Consider the following 23,126-nt stretch of genomic DNA (forward strand, 5'->3'; position numbering starts at 1 on the left):
GGCCGCCAGGAGCCTCTGCCCCCCGCCCCCCGCCCCCACGCGAGGGCCCGGCCCGCGCCCCCCACCCCGGGCCCGCGCAGGATCCCCGGCCCGGGCGCCGGGCCCAGCCCGCCGCGGACAATGCACGCCCGGCCCCGCCCCCCGCGCGCGCTCATTGGCCGGCGCCGGGTGGGGGCGGGGCGAGGGGGCGGTGGTGCGCGTGCGCGGGGCGGGGGCGGTGCTTTGTGTGCGGCGGGGCGCGGGGCGCGGGGCTGTGTGGGCGGCGGGTGCCGCGGTCGGGCGGGCGGGCTGGCGCGGCAGCATGGAGGAGCTGAGCAGCGTGGGCGAGCAGGTCTTCGCCGCCGAGTGCATCCTGAGCAAGCGGCTCCGCAAGGTGCGTGCGGCCCTGCCCGCGCCCGCCCGCCCGCGCGCCGCCCGGCTCACGCGCCCCTTCTTTTCTCCCCGCAGGGCAAGCTGGAGTACCTGGTCAAGTGGCGCGGCTGGTCTTCCAAGTGAGTCCCCACCGTGCGGCGCCCGCCTTCCCGCGCGCGCCACCTCGCCGGGGGAGGGGGGACGGCGTGGGGACCCTGGGCGCGCCGTCGAGGGCCGGGGGCCGTGCGCGGGAAGGGCGGGAAGTTCGCGGGGTCCCCGCGGGCTCCTCCGGCTCGGCGGGGGCTGCCCTTTGTTTACAAGCCCGCGGGGGAGCAGGGCTGGGCGGCCTCCCGCCCGGGACCCTCCCGCGCCCGTTTGTGGCACGCGCCCCCGCCCCGGCTCAGTCCTCCCCGGCCGGGCCGTGTGGGAGGCGCGGGACGCGAGCACTCCCCCCACCGTCCATATTTTCCCCGCTGTAACCTGAGCTTTCTGTGGATGGATGTGGGGTTTCTTTTTTTTTCTTTCAATGGGAGGGAGGGGATTGAGCATCCCCGGGAGGGGCTCCGGTTGCAGCTGCTCCCCAGCCCCGGCTCCCCTCTCCGCCCGGACCCACTCTTTCTTTCCTTCCCCTCCCGGTGCCCCAGCCCGCGCTCGCCCGGCGCCAGCCACATTGTTCTGCGTCTCTGGCTGTGCGCTGTTCCCTCGGCCTCCCCTTCCCTGCGTCCTGCACCGCCTTCCCTTCCCTCCCTGGCTCCGCGCCAGGGTTTGGGGGATTCCCTCTCTGCAACTTTGCGTCTTACTGGGATTTGTTTTTCTCCCAGGTGGAGACTGTAGGAGTCCTCTTGTGGCTGTGTTTTAATGGGGGCGGGGAGGCGGTTCGAAGTGGCACTTTCCCGTGGGTTTGAGGTTAGGGCACTGGCTTCCAGGGCCCCAGCCTCCAGGACCAGTTCACTCAGGCAGCTTTCTCAAGTGGCCTGGTCATTGCCTGGTGACTGATGGTGCCCTGCTCTTTGCTTTTGCAGACATAACAGCTGGGAGCCAGAGGAGAACATCCTGGACCCGAGGCTGCTCCTGGCCTTCCAGAAGAAGTGAGAAAGTTACCAGCACATGTGGGGAGTGGGAGAGTGTGTTTGGTGGAGACAGGGATGGAGCACACTGGGTGCTGCAAAGAGCTGGAGCTGTAGTCAGGTCCTGTAGCAAGACTGTCCCCTGGGCCTCTAGTGGCATCTCTATGGCTGTCTGCAAAGGTGTGGAGCACATTCAGGTCCCCAGTCAGTTCCTGAGTAAGTGCTTTGGTCTTTCTGACACCCAGGCCTGCAGAAATGATCTTTCTAATTTTCCTCCTAAAAAGGTTCTGGCTTCCCTTGGCCTTTGCTGTTGACTAATTTCAGACAGTACTCATAAAAACGAGGATGGTAGGATGGCTGTAGAAACGTAGGCCTCTTTCCAGCCCTGGATAAGCGTGCTGTTGGCTAAGAGAAGGCTCAGAGAGGGGCTGGGACACACAGCTACGCTCGTCATGGTGTGTCTCTGTCAAGAACAACACATTGGTTTTGCTCTTGGCTGCAAAACAGCACTGTGGGGGCCCCTTTGCCAGTGTCAGACAGATCTGTTTCTGTAATTCTAGATGTCACTTCTATTCTTAGACAGGAGACTCGGGTTAAGAGATAGGCCTCCTTGAGGTGTCCAAATGGAAGGAGTGGTGAGAGGACGTGGTGAACATGCCCACTCCATCCCAGTGCAAAGGTCCAGGGAGTGCTGTCAGTGAATATAATAGCAAGATATGGGTAGTACAGTAGTCCCCCCTTACCCGACGTATCAGTCAGCTGCAGTCCAAAAATATTAAATGGAAATTTCCTGAAATAAGCATTTCATAAGCTTTAAGCTGCACGCCATTCTGAGTTGTACCACGTGAATCGTTTCTTGGTCTGGCATATTTGCACTGCGTACCTGCTCTTCAGTCGATTGCTAGCCCTCTCCGTTATCAGATCTGCTTCCACGGTACCACTGTGCCTGTGTTCATGTCACCTTATTTTACTTAATAATGGCCCTGCAGCACAAGAGGAGGGATGGTGGCAGTTCAGACAGGCCAAAGAGAAGCCATGAAGTGGTCCCTTGAAGTGAACAGGTAAAAGTTCTTGACTTAATATGGAAAGAAGGAAATCGTATGCTGAGTTTGCTAAGATCTACCATAAGAACAAGTCTGTCCATGAAATTGTGAGGAAGGAGAGAGAAATCCGTGCTGTATTTGCTGTCTCACCTCCCACTGCACATTACAGCCGGTGTGTGATACATGCCTAGTTAAGGTACAGGAGACCTTGAATGTGTGCACGGGAAAGCTGCACAGAACATGTTCTGACGGATGGCGGTCGGGTTTGGTACTATCTGAGGTTTCGAGCATCCATTTGGGTCTTGGAGCATGTCGCCCACGGGTAAGGGGACTCCTGTAACACTGACACTTTCCCCTTGCTGGGGCTGGCCCTGTTGATTAAGACAGATGAATTGCTTGCTGAAGTCAGTCTGGCAGGGTCTGACTGTTCACCTTTTTTCACTGTAGCGGGACATTTTGGGTCTTCCCAGAGGAGTTATGAGAAGGGGTGGAAATACAGATTTTGGCTGGGGGAGAGAAAAGGAGTGAACGTGCTTTCTTAAATATCTTTAGGAAATCTTATTAGCAACTCCATTGTTTTCGGTTTAATTCATAACCCCGGGTCCTGTATGCCTTGGGGTGTAGGGAGGGGTGGCTTGACACATTTGGGGAGCTAGTTCATTCTCTGCAGTTACAACAGCATCTTAACTCGAGAGAGGGTGTGTCCTTAGCCTCACTTTTGATAATAGCAGAGCAGTTAAGACCAGAAATACAAGAGTTGAAAAACCATGGGATGATCTGGGTTATATCAAGGAAGAAAGAAAACTGGGAAGGTGAATGTTTCTGCTTTCTTCCACCAAAAAGATAGATTCCTCTGGATACTAGGAGCTGGCAGTTATTGGGGGAGGAGGCGGGGCATGGCCTTTGCACGGAAGGGAAAACTGCAGATTCTCAGCATGCAGTGCACCAGTGAATCTTAGCAGAGGAGACCCAGGAGATACTCCCTTGTCCTTTTAGGAGATTGGGAGGTGAGGGTCGAGGCTTCTTTGGAGTATGAGTTTTACCTGGTTGTGCTAATCAGATTCTTTGAGAGATTGCCTTCCAGGCCCCAATTAGATGATGTTTGCCTATTTTAATTACCGGGTATCTTTTTAGGGCCCCTTCCTGTGGGGGTAACCTACAATACAAGCTTTCTCATGGGGGGCCCCCAAGGCATGGGGGCTGCTTAAGGGGATATTGCTGTTGGTGCCGGCTTTGGCCCTGGCTGCTTTAGAATTGAACCCCTCTGTTACTTCCATCAAGAGCAGAGTTTAGGAACAGAGAAGTATTAGAAAAGGGAGATGGGAGAGTTTGAGCTGGCTGCACTGGCTCCAGGAAGACTGGCGGGCACAGCGGGACTGGAGCCTTTGGTGCTTGGGGACCAGGTGAGGGATTCTAGCTGGCAGGTTGTCCTGGGCTTCTTTCTGCTTAAAGTGAGGGGCTTGGACCATGTCATCACGAATATTGGTTCTTGTTACAATATGCTACAATTTCCACCCTAAGACAGGTCAGAGAAGGCTGGCTTTAGCTAAGTTGGTTAGAGCACGCTGTTATAACACTGAGGTCCAGGGTTCAGATCTTACTAGCAAGCTGCAAAAAAAAAGAGGTCAGAGAAAACTGGAGAACTATCCATTTCCCAGCTTTGCCTTCATTCGTTTGACTTGTCCTTACCCAGAGGCAAATGAAATGAGATGGCTGTGAAAATATTACATAAAATTGCAAAAAATTGCAATATGCATAGAATTGCACATTATGAAGAATGGGGTCTGGACCTCTGTCTCGGGTGTGTATTTATGCAGCAAAGCTGATGATAAGCTGCTGCAGACTGGAGCATTAGGGAAGCAGATGGGAACCACATGGGAGTGTTTGGAGCCCTGGAGTTCCCGTGGGGTGGGAGGGGGTTTGTGTGCCACCCTGATTAGTGATGTGTCCTCAGGGAACAGGAGAAGGAGGTGCAGAACCGGAAGAGAGGCAAGAGGCCCAGGGGCCGGCCGAGGAAGCACACGGTGATGTCCTCCTGTAGCCGGCGCGCCAGGCTCAAGGTGTGTGGCTGCTCGCCTTCCAGTGCCCGCTCTGGGCAGGAGGAGGCAGAGGGAAGGTTTGAGGACTCTCAGGAGGCGGGGGAGGGTACTCCTGCAGAAGTCTTTCCGCCTACTGGGAAGGCAGGCATCTCCATTCCTGCTGTCTCTCTCTGCCTCTGCCAGTGGGGAGCGCCAGCAAGCTGCAGAATTCTCCCCCTGCGCTGAGCCCCCTCCTGAGCTGGCTTCCTGTTTCAGCTGGTGACCATTCTGCACTCCTTTCTACTGGGTAGCAGGGGCAAACTTGGCTGCTGACCGTGACTCCTCCTCATCCCCAGGGGCTTATTGGGGAATGGAAAAGAGCAGGGAGTACATGTACAGCAGGTGCTCATAGACTTGCTGCGTAGATGCAACTGACAGGGCAGCTGGTTAAGCCAAGGATGTCGGCCACTCCAGGCCCACCTCTGAATGTACCTTAAATCAAGGTGGCTCAGCAGTACAGGGCTGGCAATGGAGGGGTACAGTAGGGATGGCCTTGGGGGAGGGCAGAGGGCAGTGTGAGGGGGCGAGGGGCTGGTCCTGTGCTTATGCCTTCTCAGAGATGCCCTGTTGCCCCTCTCTTCCCTACTACGCACATGTGCGCGCACACACACCCAGGGTCCGAGACACTGCACCTCCCTCCCTAGCAACAGGTCAGAGGCAGGATGTCCTGGCCTCATCTTTGATGTGTCTTTCCTCTCCGGCCAGACGCTGACAGGCTGTGGCCACAAGCTCAGTCACTTACAAGAACCATCTATCTGAGGGGCCATGGGATTCCCTGCCTTAGTCTTGTTGGCTGGTCCCACTGGCTTCGTTTCTGTCTTCAAAGTTTTCCTTTCCAGCAGGAAAGTGGAGCTGCAGAAGTCCTGCTGACTGAGAAATGATTTCCATGGGGTGACAAGGGGTGGCATCGAGGCAGTGCCAAGGAGCCCTCACGCCCTCCAGGTCAATGGGGTGGTCCCCCTTTGGAATCAGGAGAGCTTTGCGGCAGGAACCTGGCATTGGCTGTTTCCCTAAAGCGTACCTTTTAAAATTCTGACCCGGCAGGCCGCATGGGTCCTATGGACACAGGAAGGTGCACTTCCTTAGCATTTGGGGTGACACCCAGGAAACGGAGGGCTTTGGCATGCCGACCTGGGTATGGAAGGCTCGGGAGGGGTCGGATTTGGAAGAGGGGAGAATGAGGTACGGCATGCACCTGGTTCGTGTGCTGCCTCATTCCACCCTGGGCCTCATGAGGTTGCGCCACTGTGCACGCGCCCCCTTTCAAATTGTCTGCTGCACCGCCCAGAGCTCAGTCTGCATCCCCCTTGGAAGCTGTTGGTGGCTGGGACATGAAGGTTTGTCCTCACTTTCTTCACTCTGACTTCACGTTACAGACCGTCTGTTTTTGTTTAGCATGTTCTCCCTTTAATTTTGCATTTCATGGAACCTATAAGGACCTTCTAAGTCCTTTATAAGCCAGTTGGTGAGAAACTGCCCCTCCCTGGCTGCCTTTCTGGTCTGGGAGCCACAGGAGGTGCCCAGTGCTCCTTGGAGACAGCGTGGTGCTGTGGACCCTGGGACCCACTGGAGGAGGTGTGACTCTCCCCTTTATCTTTCCAGGAGCCTGACGCACCCTCCAAATCCAAATCCAGCAGCTCCTCGTCTTCGTCTACATCATCATCCTCTTCCTCAGATGAAGAGGATGACAGTGACTTAGATGCCAAGAGGGGCCCCCGGGGCCGTGAGACCCACCCAGTGCCTCAGAAAAAAGCACAGATCCTGGTGGCTAAGCCTGAGCTGAAGGATGCCATCAGGAAGAAGCGGGGACGCAAGCCCCTGCCCCCGGAGCAGAAGGCGGCCCGGAGACCCGTGAGCCTGGCCAAGGTGCTTAAAGCCGCCCGCAAGGATCTGGGGGCCCCAGCCAGCAAGCTGCCCCCTCCACTCAGCGCCCCCGTGGCGGGTCTGGCGGCCCTGAAGGCCCACGCTAAAGAGGCATGCAGCAGCCCCAGCACCGGGGCCACCCCGGAGAACCTGGCCAGCCTGATGAAAGGCATGGCCAGCAGCCCCGGCCGGGGCGGCATCAGCTGGCAGAGCTCCATCGTACACTACATGAACCGGATGAGTCAGAACCAGGCCCAGGCTGCCAGCAGGCTGGCGCTGAAGGCCCAGGCCGCCAGCAAGTGCAGCCTCGGGCTGGACCTGAAGGTGAGGACGCAGAAAGGGGATCTGGGGATGAATCCCCCTGGAAGCAAAGTCCCAAAGACCCCCAGCAGTGGGGCTGGGGAGCAGAAAGGGGGGAGCGCAGGGGCCCCCCTGCACGCCCATGGCAGCAGCAAGGTCCCTGCCAACTGCCCAGGCCCCCAGCTGGCACCAACCCAAGAGCTGAGCCTCCAGGTCTTGGACTTACAGAGTGTCAAGAATGGCATGCCTGGGGTGGGCATGCTCGCCCGCCATGCCACCACCACCAAGGGTGTCCCTGCCACCAACCCAGCCACTGGGAAGGGCGCCGGGGGCAGTGGGGCCAGCATACCTGCCGACACCAGCAAAAGTGAGAAGCTGGCGTCCATGGTGGCAGCTTTGCCCACCCCTGCTGGCAAGAGGGACTCCCTGAAGGGCAGTGCTGTGCCCAGCGGGCAGGAGGGCCACGCAGCCCCAGGAGAGGTCCGCAAGGCAGCTGCTCTGTCAGAGATGAGCACGGGCGAGGAGAACAGCAGCTCTGACTCAGACCCCGACTCAGCCTTGCTCCCCAGTGCTGGCCAGAACCTGTCGGTGTCTGTCCAGACCAGCCAGGACTGGAAGCCCACTCGCAGCCTCATTGAGCACGTCTTTGTCACTGACGTTACTGCCAACCTCATCACCGTTACAGTGAAGGAGTCCCCTACTAGCGTGGGCTTCTTCAACCTGAGACATTACTGAAACCCTCGGCTGCCCTGACCCAGGGCCACCAGCTGCCCGGGTCTTACTCTTCCCTGGTCTCTGGTTTGGCTTTGATAACTGACTTGCAGCCCACACCTTCTCAAGGGGCTGGGTCAGGTTGAGGAGTGGGTGGGCTCCTTTATGGGCAGGCTTAGCACAGACTTCTTCAAGACTCTGCCCTGCCCTGGAGCTTGGCAGGGAGCTGTATCTTATCCTTGCTGGGGCCATGCTTCCCCCAGGTTCCTACCTCTCTTGGCTTCCGTTTCACCTCAGGAAATCTGGGTGGCCACCTGTGGCTCAGGCTGACCTTTTTGAAAAGAGCAGGTTTCTTAAGTATGGCCAGTCCAGTACGTCTGCTTTGTCTGGACTGCCCCTGCTTGGTCTGCATGACAGTGGCAGCTTTGCTCACAGGGGCACAGGTGGCAGAGGAGGGGGCTTCTCCAGGTCCAGCTTGACTTCTCCCCAGAGGTGCGGAGAGAAAGTTTACTGATGGAGGAAGCAAGGCCCAGCAGGACTCCTCCAGGGAGGTATCCACTGTGTCTCTCTGCCTGTCAACATTTGTTAGGAAATGGGGTCTGGGTGGAGCAGAGCTCCTCTCCTCAAGCAGTGCCTGGGCTGTGTGATGTAGGGATCCTGCCCTGACCACTGAGGGCTGGGGCCTTGATGTAAAAGAACAGTTGCTGGCAGCCAAAAGGGGGCAAGATCTGGAACCCTAGAGGCTGGCTTCAGCATGATCTCACCTAGTTTCAGAGTAACATTCATATCCCCCAAGTGCTGGCCCAAAAGTCCAGAATGAGGGGAGGGGGCTGGCCCCAGAGCTCAGTTGCACTTGAAGAGCCTCTGGGTTTGGGATCAGAAGGAGCAGGATGTCCCTGCTGCCTTCTGCCAGCCTGTGCCCCTGGGAGAAGTGACCTCGGTCCCCTTCCAAACCCAAACTTACCCCTGCCTGGGGCCCGCCAGAATTCAGCCAAGTTTGGAGGGTCAAAGCTGCTGGGGCTCAGGGTGGGGAAGTAGGCACCACTACAGGCCCAGAGCTCTGGATGAGAATCACCAGAAGTAAAGGTGCTCAGGCCAAGAGGGAGTTTTTGTGAGCAGGCCCCTGGGTGGGCAAGCCTCCCTCCACTGGCTGGAATTTGATTTCTGGTTATAAAGCACTGGCCCAGTTTGCGAGGCCCCTGAACTGCCCCAGGAGCCACTGCAGGTGGGAACACAGGCAGCTGGTCCACCTGCCGCCTGTTGTGTCCAGCCGGCCTGCAGACCTTGCTGCAGCTCCCACCCACCTTTGCTCCATGTGTGGAGGGTCCTGTCCCAGAAATGGGAGCCACGTTCCCTGACAATCCCCCCCACACACCTTTAGCAATATACTGTTACCATTTGGGGAGTGGGATGAAGTCTGAACAGCCCACCTGCCAGAGGACCCCCAAAAGGCCAAATCTGCCAGCCTTGGCCTTGAGACACTGTTCACCCCAACACCTGGAGAAAGATGAACACTCAAGATTTTGAGCTCCTTCCCCCAAGACTGCTGAGTCTCAGAGCCACTTTGCATGAAACCTGACCAGTACCAGGACTTCTGAGACATCAGCCTTGGGTAGAGGCTAGCTTATGGGTGTACCAAGAGGTGGGAGCGGCTGGCAAATCTGGTCTCTTGAGTCTTTGTGATGCCAAAAAGAGAAATCAGGGAGGGTGGGGCTGTAACTGTGTCTTCTATTTGTTGGTTGAAGCCAGCCAGCAGATGTGGGACTTTTTATTCCAGCAGCGTTGGTTGCAGGGAGGTTGGTTTCCAAGGGGCAGTCCTGCCAGGCTGCAAGTCCCCCATTTCCCTAGTACCTCATAGTCCACGCCAAATAGGAAGGGATGGCCTCTGTGTAGCCAAATTGATCTTAAGTGTGCCTTTGGGGATGGACCCACGTTCATGACTATGTTGAGGGCCATCCAGATGCTGCCTCCAGGGCTAGCACATGTTCTACAGGCTGGCTGCAGTGGGACTGCTGCCCATCTCAGCAGAGCAGAGGGCTGGGGGTCCCAGACAGCCAAGCTTGAGCTGGGGAGTGGGCAATAAGAATGGTTGGCCCCTGTGCTGCTGTGACGGGAGGGAGAAATTCCAGCTCACTGCACAGCCTGAGAGGAATGGGTCCCCACGCACTGGGCTCTGGCAGCAGCTTCCCTCCCTGTCCCCAGGCAGCCAGGCCTCCTCCCTGCCTCCCTCTTAAGAGGGGCTGACATCCTCGAGTTTTGCAGCTCCTTTCACACCAAGTACTCTGTTGCCTTACAGGCTCTGAAGCCAGGCCAACAGCAGCTCTCCAAGCCCTTGGGGGTAACCCTGGGGTTCCATAAGCTGTTGGAGAAATAAGGCTGGCTGTCCCTGGCTGGCTGAGCTGATTGTACTTGTCCCCAGCAGCCAGGTCTCTCCAAACCCTGATTTGGTGCCTTTCTGTTTACCAGCTACTTCAATCCCAAAGTCTGAATCTGCGAACTCCTTTACTCCCAACCGCTTTGCCTTCTTGCTGCGTCCCTTGCGTTTCCTGGTGCTCATGACCCCCAGCAGTTTGTGTCCAGCAGAGCTTGCGCACCCACATGCAGGTGCCTGACCCTCTGCTGGAAAGCTGCACCAGATGCTCAGTTGGTCGCCTTATGTTTACCAATAAATAAAAGTAGTACTTTTTATATTTTTATTTGCTGCTATTTGTGCGTGTGTGTGTGTGTGTAGTTAGGCATCTGTCACACATCTGACTTAAGTATTCGCTGTTTCTTTATTCCAAAGGGTCCTGTGGGAACTGTATCACAGTGTGTATTGGATGGATGTTTTAACTCCTATCTTTATTTGCTTCTGTATTGGACTAGAAAGAAGTGGCCAATGTGTCCTCTTCCTTAGAGGTTTTGGCATATTTTCATATATATATATTTTTTTGGTACCAAAAAGAGTGTTCCTTGTTTTGGTTACGCTCAAAATTCTGACCTTGCTAGAGAGAGTTCTGAGCCTAGAGGTTTCATTAGGGTAAAACTTTGGGGGAGAACCAGAGCTTTGAACCAATGCCAGTCACTGGCTTGATTTGTGTTTTTTAATTAAAAAAAAAAAAAAAAAAGCCAAATCATTCATGTATGCCACTTCTAATTGCTTTAAACTATGGCTGTTTGTTTGCTTCCTTAAAAGAGAGAGAACAAAAGTGGATATGTTATTGCCCTGGGAAAAAAAGATCTTTGTTGAAACAGGACAGCAGCCCAGCCCCCATATTTAATTAGGACCAACCAGTTCAGGGAAACGCTTCCCCCAGGAAGCCCGAGATGGTTTGGGGGAGGGGGTGGGTGGCCGAGGGGGGTGGGGGAGACCAGTTTCCTCAAGTGCGTCTCATAATTCTGTGGGGTTCTAAGATTTTGGAAAACTAACAGTAGCATAGGTTAAAAAAATTTTTTAGACATGTTAATTTATTTTACAGGGGAAGATATTAGCAAATGGTGTCAGAAGATTTTGGTCTTTGTTAACTCTTAGTATATCAATAAATATTTTTTTAAACTTTTCAGCCCGGTGTATGTCACGAGTGATGCCTGGAAACACAACAAACTCTTCACTTTACCTTTCTTGAGGCAAAATATTCATCCGGACATGGCCTGAAGTGTGGCACAGAAAAAAATCAAAGACTTTAGGAAAGTCTTAATCCTATTCATGGAATGCAGAAAAAGATGTTTTTCTAAGCAAGGGATAGGGGTTGCTTTTAAGATTGAGTCCCCGCACCTGCAATTCACAACTGAGGGCGGTGGGGCATCCCAGTGGACATATGGCAGAGTGGAGACAACCTTGGTTGTCACATTGGGGGTTGGATGTTACTGGCATCTAGTGGGTAGAGACCAAGCATGGTGATAAATCTCCTATGGTGCACAGGAAGCCCCCCGCCCCCAACACACACACAATGATCCTTCTTGGGACGTCTGTGGTGCTAAGTTTGAGAGACCGTGGTTTAATGGAAAAGATAGGAAAAAGCAAACTAATAAAATAATGGGAGAAGTCAGGAATGCTGCAATATATAACATCCCTTTGAGGATGGACAGTTTGCTCACTTGGTTGGGGTGCAAACAGATAACAGCAAGATCACGGGTTCAGATCCCCAAACCAGACAGCCACCAAAAATAAAGTCACTTTAAGACATCTCCTACATATTTAAGGTTAAAGGAAATCAAGCCTCTCCCCCCCCCCCACGCCCCCTGTATCTAAAGATACCGTGCTGGAAAGCTACTCGACTCCTTGAATCCACCACATGTGGTAACACTTTAAAAGAACACAGCTATAAAATTCCAGGGGAGTTGCTGTGAAGCTCAAGCAGCTTGGAGTCAGAGGAGCCACTGCAATTCCTAACCCGTGGCTCATAATACAGAGATGATTTGCTTATTATATAACCTTCCCTGGTCCTTTAAGGTTTGCATTACCCTCAGCATGAATTTATTCATAAATCTCAGCCCCCAGGGAAAATTGATCTCCTTTGCAGTGAAGAAGGAAGCTGGGCCTAGAAGTTGTGGCCACTGGTTGAAGGCTAGCTGGGGCAAGGCCTGAATGTTTTAGTTTAGGAGCAGGTTCCCACTACAGATAGCAACGAAACCCCCAGCTCTACCCGGCTCCAGAAGGGCCTGCGAGTTCGAAATCAGATTCTTGCGGAGATGGCTGCTGGTGTTTTTTCTTTTGTTGCCTTCTGGAGGCTCTAGCTGTTTTGTTTTGGAGAGGGTGGGCAGGGGTGATCCCAGCCGTCCTGTCCTCTGGCTTTTGAAAGCAGCAGAAAGGGGTTGGGAAGGACCAGGAGAGAGCAAGCTAGCCAAGCAGAAGCAGGCACTCTGCCCCGATGGCGAGCCAGGCTTTCTTTCCTGAGAGCCCATTTCTACCCAGACTCAGCCAGAAGGGCGCGGGGCCTTGGCCCACACTGGCCTTTGTTAGTTTCTGCGCTGCTGATCTGATCGCCTAATCCACCGCCTTCCCAGAAGAATGGGTTGGGCTGCAAGGGGCCTGACTCGGCCCGAGGGCCCGGCCCCGCGCCGCCCCAACCTGCCCGATGGTGCCTGGCCCGATCGGTGCAGCGGGGCTCGGAGGACGGGGACCGGGCGGCGGGACACCTCCTTCCTCCCTTCCACCCTCGTGGCCCAAGGGCGCGGTGCTTTTTGGTGGGAGGAGATGAGGCTTTCTCTGCTCCTGTCCAGAATCAGAAAGGCACCGGCCTCCCCGGGGAAGGGGGCGGGAGCCAGCGACAGGGGCTGAGGCCGCCGCCTCCAGAGGGCGCGCGCGTCCCACGAAGCTCGGGCCGCCGGCGCTTTGGACGGCGCGGGGGAGGGGGTCGGGGTGGCTCCTGCCGCTGCAGGCTGCCCCGGAACGCGACAGCTCGACCTGCGCCCCCGCCGCTCCGAGCGGCCCCCAGCCACCTCGGTGGCTCAAGTCTCGAGAGGAAAGCCGCCTCCCAGCCCCTCTCGCCGTGCTCAGCCCCAGGACTGCGGTGGCACCCTGCAGCTGTGGAGCCCCGCCAGGCCCTGAGCCGCCCCCATCTCGGACTCCAGCTGCGTCCGAGGCCCCTCTGGGCCTGGAGGACTTTTGGGTGAGAAGAGGACCCTAGAGTATGAGCCCCCAGAGCCCCCAAGGGCCTGGGTCAGGCCTGCGCGCCGCCGGCCTCCCGCGCACAGCACAGGGCCTCGACCAGGATGGGTAGGCTGCGAGCATCAAGGTGACAGAAAACGGATCTGATCCAACACTCTGCAAAGAGCATACATATTCCAGGTCACCCAGCATTTGTGCTGAGAGAGGCTACGTGCTGGCAGCGGCCACAGGAGCTGGCCCGGCCCTCCGGACGCGGGGGAACTGACCCGGGCTTGAGACGGCGCCGCGGGGCCGAGGCCGCCACCACTGGTCTCCGCAGGTGTGGAGGGTTCCCGGAGAACCTGCCGAGGAAACGCAACCCGCGGAAGCAGCTTCTGAAGCTGGGGTTGGTGGTGGCCAGCGAGCCCGGAAAAAGGACCGTGTCGCGCCCTCTCTGCTGCCCAAGCACGAGCCCACCCCGCTGCTCCAAACACCCGGGAGAGCACACGGGAGGGGTCGCCGCCCGGGGAACGGGGCCACAGCTGCGAGGCTGGTCTCAGGCCAGGACCCTCGCCAACCACCCCACCCACCTTCCTCGCCCTCCGACGTCCCCCGCTCGCTGGAGAGCCCAGCAAAGAGCTGACCGGGCCCGGCACAGGGACCTTGGACCCTTGGCAGCCTGCGACCCTACTCGGCCTGTGGCGCAGGCCGCTCACGTCCAAAGGGCACTTGCTCCACGACACCCTGCCTGGAGCCCGGGCACCGGGCCACTTCTTCCTCCCGAGCGCTCCCACACAGGTCGCAGAGTTGGGAGAGGGAGGCGGGGAGTGCTCCGCCCGAGGCTGGGCCAGCGACTCTGCGGTCAAGAGCAGGAGACGCGCGGGCCACCCCGTGTTCACGCTCCCCTCTGCGAGCGCACCTGGGGTCGCGGCCTTTGCTGGGAGCGACGTCTGCGGGGGAGTGTGGAGGTGGAGCTGGGTTCAGTGAGATGGCCTCTTTGGGGATCCCGAGGGTGGCTCTCCCGTGCCGGCTTCACGACCCCGCCCCCACTGCCGCGAAGGCTGCGGCCGGAAAGGGCCGAAAACGCCCTCACCCCCACCCTGAGGTCGCTCTTCCCTCCACCGTCCCTTGCCCAGGGTCGGGGTTTGGGCCGGCCGAGACGACCAGGGGCGGAGAGGAGGCTGCGGGGACGGGAGGGGGCGCGCGGGGCTGCGGCGCGGCGGCTCCGGGCTCACTAATCACATCAGCGCGTTCTCGTCGGCTCCAAGCAGGCAGTTGCCTAGCAATGCCCACGAATTCAATTCCTCAATCAATAGGCGCGAGGTCTGCATTTCGGGGAGCGCTGGCGAGGCTGGGTGGGTCTGGGGGGGCGGGTCCCACGACGGCGCCGGGGGGCAGGCTCGGAAGGCCGGGGACCGAGGCTTCAAGGCGCCCAGGCCTCGGGGATCAGCGGCGTCCTCCGGCCTGGGGGTGGGGCGCGCGAGGGAGCCCCATCAGAGGAAAGGGGAATCCGGAGGTCACAGCGCATCCTCCCGGGGTCCCCGACTTCTGCCCACAATCCAAAGGAAGGGCCACTAAGCAGTGTCACAGCCCGCTGCCTCCCAAGCCCCCTTGTGTCTCCGCTACGTGGGGTTCCCCCGGGTGGGTTAGAGCCTCTGCGGGAATCGTTGGGGGCGAGAGTGGGCTGGGCCACGAGAGAGGGGGGACGGGACCTCTCCAGCAGGGGTGCCCCGTCTCTCTGCTTATGGGAAAAAAGAGAGAAAACCGACACACGTCTCTATTTACAAAGTATATATTTAAACACGTAAAAAGCGGTATTGGATACAGACACTGACGACCGCAGAAGACAGGTACCGAAGCTTCACTCTTGAGCTGAGGCGGAGATAGATTCGAGATTTGTACACTTCTTAGGATTAAATCAACCCAACACACGCACATCCCGCGCGGTTGCAGACTCCCAGCCACGTGGCCCTCGGCCCCTGCCCACCCACCCCCCAGGTCAGCGTCGCAAGAGCGAGCGACGGAGACACACACGCTCGGCCGAGGACAGACGGCAGGACACAGGGGCGGTGGGGGCCGTCGGAGGCAAGGGGCACAGTCACAGGGAGGGAGGGAGGGAGGGGGTAGAGGAAGGACTAGAGGGGAGAGTGGCAGCCAGGGAAAGACACGTGTCCCCGAGTTACCGTCCACTCGGTAGCAGACTTGTCCTTTCAAAGAAGTTTCATCTGAAAATAGCGTCGACATTTAAATAGATACACTCGGTCAACGGCGCTTCTTTATACAAAGTCTAAAATACCAGTTTTACAAACGTGAGCAGATAAAAATCCCCATTCCAAGGGCTTCTCTTTATAGGCGCAACTCGATATCCAAAAAGAAACAAAACCACGTAGTACATCACTTTCCTCTTTTTTCTCTTTAAAGGCAAGAAAGTCTGGAAGGGAGGGAGAGGCTGAGAAGCTGGACGTGGGAGGCCGGGAGTGCGGAGCAGGATGAGGCTGGGGTCCCCTCCCGGCCCCCTCAGCCGCAGCCCCGGCTCCCCGGCTCCCCTCCCCCGACGAGCAGAGGAGCGAGACCTTCGCTGGCCCTTTAAGGGCAGGGGAGGGCGGGGAGGCAGGATCGGCGATCGGGGGGACGCGGGTGGGGTGCAGGGGCCCGGTTTGTGCTTTTGAGTCCAAAGAGATCGTGCGCGTAGCCCTGGGCGCGCGGCGTGGCTCCGAGTGCGCCGTGGCGGGGGCGCCCGGGACCCGCCGCGGCGCACGGCCTCCCCCGCCGCGGCCGTCTGCAGCCCCAGCCCCCGCTCCTCCCGCCCCCTCCGGCGGAGTTTGAATGTCGAGTTCAAACAGAGAACACTCCGCGAACCGAAAAGGCCTATAAATTACAGCTTTTGCTTTTAAGAAGGGAGAGGGGGGAAAAAAAGGAAAACGCCAAAGTTCCGATGCGCATTCCTGGATGGAAACCCCGCCTCGCCCCTCCTCCTCCTCCTCGCCCGGCCCGAGCCGCGGGGCTGCGAGTCCTGCTCCAGCCCCGACCCCGCTCGCGGCCGCCGCGCCTCCCTCCGTGGGTCCCGCGGGCTGGGCGCGTCTGGCCCTGCGTCCGTCCGAGGCCCGGGGCCCGCCCTCCGGAGGGAGGGGGCTCGTCCAGCTCGTCCCGGGAGGCGGGGGGCGCCGTGTCCTCTTCGGGCGAAGCTGGACGACGCGCAAAGGAAAAGTCCACCCCGGACACTTTTCTTGTGAAACAACTGTCTCCGACTCTGGGCACCGACACGCAATCCTCCCAATTTATCCTGGCATTTCGGGAATGTAAACAGATTCGCTGGATTTTCTTTTCTTTCTGCGGAGTAAGGAAAGGAATCGAGGGAACGGGAAGATTTTCTCCACGACACACACCCCTCTAGTAAAGTGCATTTCCTGGTGTGGCCCTGGGGGGGGAACCTCCTGCTCCCCACCCGTGACTTTTTACCCTCAACATCACACACGAAAAAGTGATTCAATTTAATACTTTTCCCCGCTAATAGACTTCTTAATCTTAAAAAAAAATTTTAAAAAATTTTTTTAAAGTAGAAGAAAAACAGACTGACCCCACCCCCCTTTTTTCTGATTGGGGAGCCAACCTTTTGTTGGCCTGGCTGGCCAATGGGAAGAGAGAAAAAATCCGGGCCCTGCCTTGGTGCCAGGAATCTGGCACTGGGCTGTGGGAGGAGGGGTAAGGGGGGCAGGCTGACTCCCTCCAGACACCAGCAGAAACCCCCCAGTGCCCAGGACCCCAACTTTCCTGGTGCCCTGGGGGGCCCTCCTGCCCCAGCTCAGGCTGTCTGCCCCCACTAAACCACACTGAATCTCTCTCCTCTCGTTTAAATAAAACAACTTCAAGAGTTGAAATATATATATTTAGATATTTTTCTTAAATAACATATTTACATCTAATAGAAAATATAACTCTAGAGATAATCTTTCCAACCAAACTGAGGGAGAGGAAAGAGGAATGAAAAGGGCCTCACGGGTGTAAAGTTAGGGACAGGACCAGCCAAAAGGCCACATCCCACCCAGAAATTAAAAGCACTATGCCAAGTCTGCACTCACTCCCTCGCCTGCTCTCATCCCAGGCTCACCCCCTCCCCTGCAATTCATCTTTTCTCTTTAAAAAAGCCTTGGTCCGTGTTACTTTCCTTAATGGTGACGGTCAAAAAGTTTGAGGTCACATCGGTAACCACCACCTTTTCCAGGTTAGTCAGGGAGGGGCTCCAGGACTCCTCCTCCGGGTCCCCCAGGATTCTGGCCACTGGGATCCTGGCGATGAGGGACGGCCTTCCGCCCTGAGCCCCCATGTCCCGATACAGGCCGCCCACAGAGCTGGGGGTGCCTGAGCCATGCCGGACCCGGTGGCCACCAGGGTCCAGCGCACCCTGGCCTTTGGCCTCCAGGAAGGTGGCCCTGTGCTTTATGACCCTGGCCGGGAAGGTGTCCACAGCCAGTCTGCCCGTGGCCTCGGCTGAGCTAGGGCTGGTCACACCACACTGCACCAGGTCTGAGTCCTGTCTTCGGGCCAGCTGGATCACGCTGTGGCCGGCGGGGAACTTTCCTGCCCCAGAAGGGGCCTCTTCAAGCTTCCTGCCCTTGAGGTAATCTCCGAGGCCGTCGCTGGGTTCTCCCAAGGGCCTCTGTGAGGGGTCCAGGAGCTCTTTCCGGGGCTTGGGGCCTCGCTTCTTGGAGCTGTCCCCCGGTGAGCTGGGCTTGTCATCCACACGGCTGGTACCCCGCTCTCGCTCCCTCTCTCTCTCCCTTTCTCTCTCCCTCTCCCTCTCTCGTTCTCGTTCCCGCTCCCGGTCTCGAGGGGGCTCCACTCGGCAGGTGCTGCTGGTGCTGCTGCTGCTGCCTGGTGGGGACAGACCCATGTTCCGAAGGCCCTCTCGGGCCCGAGAAGTGGAGGCCAGGTCCTGGGGCGAGCGGCCGGGATAGGGGATCCTGATGCCTCGGGCCGAGTCACTTCGGAACTCATAAGTTTTGGCCTTTGCTTTGGCCTGTGCCTGCAGGAGAGAAGATGCTGTCAAGAGAGGAGCAAGGCCCTGGCACCCCTGCCCCCCATCCTCCTCCAGCCTTGGCCTCGCAGCTTCACAAGCTGATGCCTGGGGATTTCTATATGGGTGAAACAGGGGTGGGGGGTGGGGGGGGTGGATTAAGAGGTGGCAGTCCGGGGAAAGGAGCACAGGATTTGCCTGGAAGCAGCCATGAGCAGCAAGCACACTTTCTGTACTCCATTATACGTCCATTTGGGATTGCTGGGTGGGGTGGACGGTGAAGGAACTCTAGGGTGGCTAAGCCCCTCCCCCCAAACACCCTTTGGAGCTGCCACCGACTGAGACATCCTGTTGGGGGACTCTCTCCTACATTACAGTAGGCAATGTGTGTGGGCACCCCACTGGCCCACAGCCTTTAGGGTCTCCTTCCCACAAAGTGACTCAACATCTTTGTCCACCACTGGACACTGCCCTCCTACCTTGAGAAGGAAGGTTTTGGGTTTGGGTCCTCGCTTTTTGGGGCCGTACAGCTCCATCTCTCGCTCCCTGGAGAAGAGGAAGAAAGAAAGGGGTGTGTAAGTAAAGAAACCAAGTGGGACTCCAACCAGGCTGGAGAGAATCCACCCTACATGTTCCCAAGCGAGCGGCTGAAGCCTGGAAGGGTCTGTACCTTTCCTCAAAGGCTGCGAGCAGACGAGCATCCAGAATATTTTCTTCAGGCTCCCATGTGCTGTACCTAAAGGGAATCAGGAAAAAGTGGGCGTCAGTCCCGGGAGCAGAGAGAGAGTGGAGTGTGTGTGTAACTTTTCTCGTTGCATTGTGTTGTATTTCAATGGAATGGGGAAAAGAGGAAGAAAGAAACCTCCCGAATAACAGTCTGGGGTTAAGAATTGGATATAGCCTACTTACTTCTGCGACCAGCCCTTCCATTTCACGAGGTATTCCATGCGTCCCTGCGGATGCAAAGGGGAAAATGTATATGTGTGTGTGTGTGTGCGCGCATGGAGAGAATTGCATGACGAGGACAGAAGAAATACACGCGAAAATGCATGCACCAAATGAATGCTCCAAACCCCACCGCAAAAGGCACGCGCCCGCTGCATCGTCCCTGCACGAAACGCTGCACAGAGTGCATGCACCCGCATTCATCCCCCACCCCGCCCCCCACCCATGCAATCTGTGCATCGCTGCAAGTCTAAGGAAAGCGCTTGGGCTCAGAGCCGCCGCCGCCGCCACGGCCGCAGCCGCTGCTGGGACCTGGGGGAAGGGAAGCTGGGCTGCAGCAGGGGGAGGGAACCCGGGCCGGGAGGGGAGGGCCCGGCCGCGCCGGGGCCCGAGGCCCAGGGGCACCTACTTTCCGTATGCGCCGCTTCAGGAGGGCTTCGGCCGCGAACACCCGCTCCCCCACCGCTGAAAGCTCCATGTTGACTCGCCGCTTCCCCCCTTGGCCGCTTCCAGGAGCAGAAAAGCAGCAGCCAGCGCACGACAGACCATAATACTCTGCCGCTGACGTCAGTTCTCCTCCCCCTCCCCGCGCGCTCGCTCCCTCCCCGGACCCCGCCCGCGCGCCTCCGCTCGGCTCCCTCCTCCCCCGGCCCCGCGCTTCCTTCCCCCGCCCCGCGCTCCTCCCGCCCCACGTGTTGCTAACGACGTTGCTAAAGCCGAGCGGCCGGAGGCCTGCTCCGCCGCGCGCTGATTGGGCGAGCTCCGGGCCACGCCCCTCTCCCTTTCTCCCCCGCGTTGCTACGTGACCCGCGTTCCAATCGCCAGGGGGCGGAGTCCGAAGCGACTCCAGAGACGGAGGGCGCGGGGGTGGGGGCCGGCGGCGGAAGTGACGCCACTGGGAGGGCGGGCCCGGCCGCTGTCAGTCTGCGGGGCTAGCGAGGGGGGCCAGCTGCCCTCTGTCCTCGCCGGGGCCCCCCGCCCCGCCGCCGAGTCGTCCCTCCGGTGCTCAGCGTCCCCCACAGCTCTCCCTGGGACCCCCGCGGCGGTGTCAGCCAGGCCCCGCCCCCTCGGCAGACCCCGGCCCGCCCCACCGCACTGCCCGGGACTCGCGCCCGCCCCTCCCCCCGCCGCCGCCCGCGCCGCACAATGCACAATGCACAGGTGCTGGGGCGCCGCGGGCCGCGCCCGAACCCCGAGACCGGGCGACGCGCCGCGGGCCGGCTCCCCGCTCGCGGCCCCCTCCCCCCGGAGCCACACACCCGACCCTCGGTCTCTATGGCAACGGCCTCCCCCGCCGCGGCCAGCCCCGTCCCGCTAACAAATCAATGTGCCTGTGTCTCAGGCTCCTGTCGCGCAGCCCTGCCCTCCGCCACCCTCCGGGCCCTGCGAGCCGGGCTGGGCTGGAGCGCTCAGCTCGGAAACCGAACGCAGACCTGGTGGAGGGAGGCCTGGCTGCTCCCGCCCGAGCCTTCCCCCGGCTCCTGACCGTGCGGGGGACGTCGCGTGCCTTCTTCCTTCCCCCGACCATCCTCGACGCCCGCAGCCACCTGCCCCTGCCCCCGCCAGGCCCCGAGCTCCGCTAGCCCTGGCCACCCCCTGCCCCGGTCTTGGGTGCGTTAAGGGCGAGGACGACATCAGAGCAGAGCGTGGAGCCTGGCAGGGGTCGGGGCGCGTCCGACTCCCCCCGACCCTGGCGTCCGGCCCGCGCGCTTCCTGTCCACACTCTCCCCGGCGTGCGCGGCGGACACCCGGCGACAAACGGCGGCGCGGGAGGTTGGGGTGGGGTCATCGCCGGGTCCCGTGCGGGCTTGGCCGGAGAGTCCCGCGCGCGGAGGTGGCGGGATCCCGGAAAGGGGGCGAGGCCGGGCCGGGTGCCTCTCCGTGCGCACAGACGCGCGTGCACAAGCCGACCCTCCCGCTTGCGCGGCACGCGGTGACCCGTGGAGGGGACGGCGGCGGGGGCAGCAGCCGCGGTCTGGGCCCTGCCCCCTCCCCCCCTTTTTCTCTCGTCGCTCAAGCTCCAAGTCACAATGCCCCCTCCTCGGAACCCCCGATTTAGTTCAAACGTTGACGATCAAGTCGACTGGAGGCGGTTACCCTTGGCCAGGGATGGGGTGGGGGAAAGGGAGGGAACAAAAAGAGAGAGAGAGACAGAGAAAAAGTGAGCCGAGGAGTCTGACTCCAAGGGGCAGGGAGCCCGGATCGGAAAACTGGCCTCCTGTCCAAAGTGAGGTGCGCGGCGGGCGCGGCGCGGTGCTGGACCCGGGGGGCGGGCGCGACGCTGGGCCCACCTCCCCCCCGGTCCTTCCCTCGCCCCTGGAGACGCGGGTTCCAGTTTCCGTCTTTGCTCCCCAAGTTTCCCAGGTGGGCGCCGGGTGAACTGTCCCATCTCTGTCCGTCTGTCTTAACGAACAGCGCGTGGAACAGGACCACATCGCCCGGCGACCCGAGCGGGCCGCCCGCGAGAGGCCGCCGACGGCCGCGTCCTTAATCATAAAAAGTCATTCCCGGTAACAAATAGTTTCGTCGGCCGGTGCCAGCGATACAGCTGTTTCTGTTTAAGCTTAAATACTTTCCAACAGTTTGGGCAGTAAAAATAAAGTCGGCCTCAGCCGCCTGTAAGTGTCCGGTTTCCCCGCCCAGGGTAAAGCCCACCCTTCGCCCTGGGTCCGGGTCTCTCTGCACGCCCCGCCCGCCCCCTCTTGGAATCTGCTGCCCGCCGCGGGCGACGGCTGCTGGGCCTCCCGGAGCAAGCCCCGCGCCGGCCGCCGGAGCTCCCCGGAGCAAACCAGCGGACCAGACACGCCTCACCTACCGCCTCCCCCAACCCCTCGTCAGCTCTCCCGTGCCCGCGAACAGGGGTGGCTTCCCTTCCGATGGGGTTTCTGGAGCCCTGTCCCTGGAGTTGTGCCTGCCGTGGGCGCCTCGACAGACCCCGGGTTTCGCATGACACAAGCAGAGGTCGAGGATTTCAGTTTCGCGCTGAAAAAACTAGCTATGTTCTCCTCCCCCGTGTTCCTTTCCTCTTTTCTTCTTCCTTCTTTCCTTCCTGTCTCCCTATTTTTTTTTTTTCCTTCTTTGCCTTATTACCTCTGAGGCTTGAAGTGAGGAAATAAACCCCTGTGTAGGCATGGCCCCTTCCTCTGGAGGAGTATTTAGTAAGTATTTTCTCTTCCCTGCCCCATTTTCGGCCCGTTTTTATGCCTGCTGGTGATTCTTTCGGAAACGCTTGCTCTGAACAAAATTACTGCTTGCGAGGTGTCTGAGTTTGCAGACGTCGGGGATTCCTGCAAAGCCCATGGCAAAGGAAGGAAGAGGCACAGAATAAATCCGAGGGCAGACCGAGCCTGGCTCTTGTGTGCAGCAGACGTCCTCAGTCCCACGGAGGAAGGCGACCCCGGCGGGGGAGGTGTCGCACCCCTGCCGGGTGCACCAAGCCGCCAGCTGCCCGCAAGAGAGCAGGGTTGCAGAGGGTGTGAAAGCAGGTCACTGGACGAACTCATTCCTCAACCGTTTGGAGAGGAAGTGACAAGTGGCGATCTGAGAAATGGGATCGTAGTCCCTCACGACCAGGAGCTGGGATCTCACCTTGTGGACATGAAGGGGCGTTAGCACGCGGGCTCTGGTGCCGTCATTCCGGCCCAGTCCGGACGGGTCCTTTCGGACTGTCCGCTGGTGCCGCTGTCTTAGGAACCAACGGGCTGGGATACCCGCTTCCCACCTTTATTATTGAGCTTCCCTTCCCCGACGGACTCAATTCCTTCCACCTCCTTTCCTCCACGCAACCGCTTTCCTCATCAAAGTAAGATAATTGCTTTTCCCACGTGCACCTCCCAGGAGTAAACAAAACACAGTTTCAAAGGAGAAGAACCCGCTGGTCTTCATCCCGCCACCCGGCGGTCCGCGGCTGCGCTGCCAGGTTTGCGTGCGCCGCCTCTGCAATAAATAAGGTAACTGCTTCCTATTGCTTCAGCCCCATATGGCTGCAATTTGAGTGTCTTTGGAGACAGTGCGTGTGTTGGGGCGGGGGGTGGGGGCGAGGGGGAGTGAAAGTGGAAATCAAATGCTCTCAGATCGCATTTTTATAAAGGAAATTGTTGGCGGTTCTCTTAACAGCCCCCGCCTCCCGAGATGAGCTGCCCTGTTTCTTTGTTTACGGAAATGCGGGCACCCGCCCGCCTGGGA

General features: G+C 58.8%; 2 protein-coding genes across 3 annotated transcripts; one reads left to right on the forward strand and one right to left on the reverse strand.

The window, feature by feature from the left end:
* Positions 1–301: 301 nt before the first annotated feature.
* Positions 302–10,070, forward strand: CBX2 (chromobox 2). Its single transcript, XM_063080975.1, has 5 exons — positions 302–373; positions 448–491; positions 1,374–1,439; positions 4,416–4,521; positions 6,142–10,070. Exons 1-5 carry the CDS (start codon positions 302–304, stop codon positions 7,435–7,437), a joined length of 1,584 nt encoding a protein of 527 aa, XP_062937045.1. The 3' UTR covers positions 7,438–10,070.
* Positions 10,071–16,923: 6,853 nt separating this feature from the next.
* On the reverse strand, positions 16,924–19,456 carry CBX8 (chromobox 8). 2 transcript variants are annotated; one of them, XM_063080780.1, is made up of 5 exons: positions 19,351–19,456; positions 18,906–18,949; positions 18,667–18,732; positions 18,476–18,542; positions 16,924–18,005 (listed from the first exon to the last, which is right to left on the reverse strand). In XM_063080780.1, the coding sequence occupies exons 1-5, from the start codon at positions 19,417–19,419 to the stop codon at positions 17,106–17,108; spliced, it is 1,146 nt and encodes a 381-aa protein (XP_062936850.1). In that variant the 5' UTR covers positions 19,420–19,456; the 3' UTR covers positions 16,924–17,105. The 2 variants fall into 2 exon arrangements, with proteins under 2 accessions (XP_062936850.1, XP_062936852.1); XM_063080782.1 differs by lacking the exons at positions 18,667–18,732; positions 18,906–18,949 and having other exon boundaries at positions 19,351–19,439.
* Positions 19,457–23,126: the final 3,670 nt, after the last annotated feature.

The sequence above is a fragment of the Cynocephalus volans genome, chromosome 16, assembly GCF_027409185.1.
Source record: "Cynocephalus volans isolate mCynVol1 chromosome 16, mCynVol1.pri, whole genome shotgun sequence".
In the NCBI taxonomy this organism is placed as follows: domain Eukaryota; kingdom Metazoa; phylum Chordata; class Mammalia; order Dermoptera; family Cynocephalidae; genus Cynocephalus; species Cynocephalus volans.

Coding starts and splice junctions, on each gene's coding strand:
- CBX8 (XM_063080780.1), bottom strand. CDS start 19,419: ATGGAGCTTTCAGCGGTGGGGGAGCGGGTGTTCGCGGCCGAAGCCCTC. Junction 18,733..18,905: donor TGGAAGGGCTGGTCGCAGAA/GTAAGTAGGCTA, acceptor GATTCCCTTTAG/GTACAGCACATGGGAGCCTG. Junction 18,543..18,666: donor CTCGCAGCCTTTGAGGAAAG/GTACAGACCCTT, acceptor CCTCTTCTCCAG/GGAGCGAGAGATGGAGCTGT.
- CBX2 (XM_063080975.1), top strand. CDS start 302: ATGGAGGAGCTGAGCAGCGTGGGCGAGCAGGTCTTCGCCGCCGAGTGC. Junction 1,440..4,415: donor CTCCTGGCCTTCCAGAAGAA/GTGAGAAAGTTA, acceptor ATGTGTCCTCAG/GGAACAGGAGAAGGAGGTGC. Junction 4,522..6,141: donor GCCGGCGCGCCAGGCTCAAG/GTGTGTGGCTGC, acceptor TTATCTTTCCAG/GAGCCTGACGCACCCTCCAA.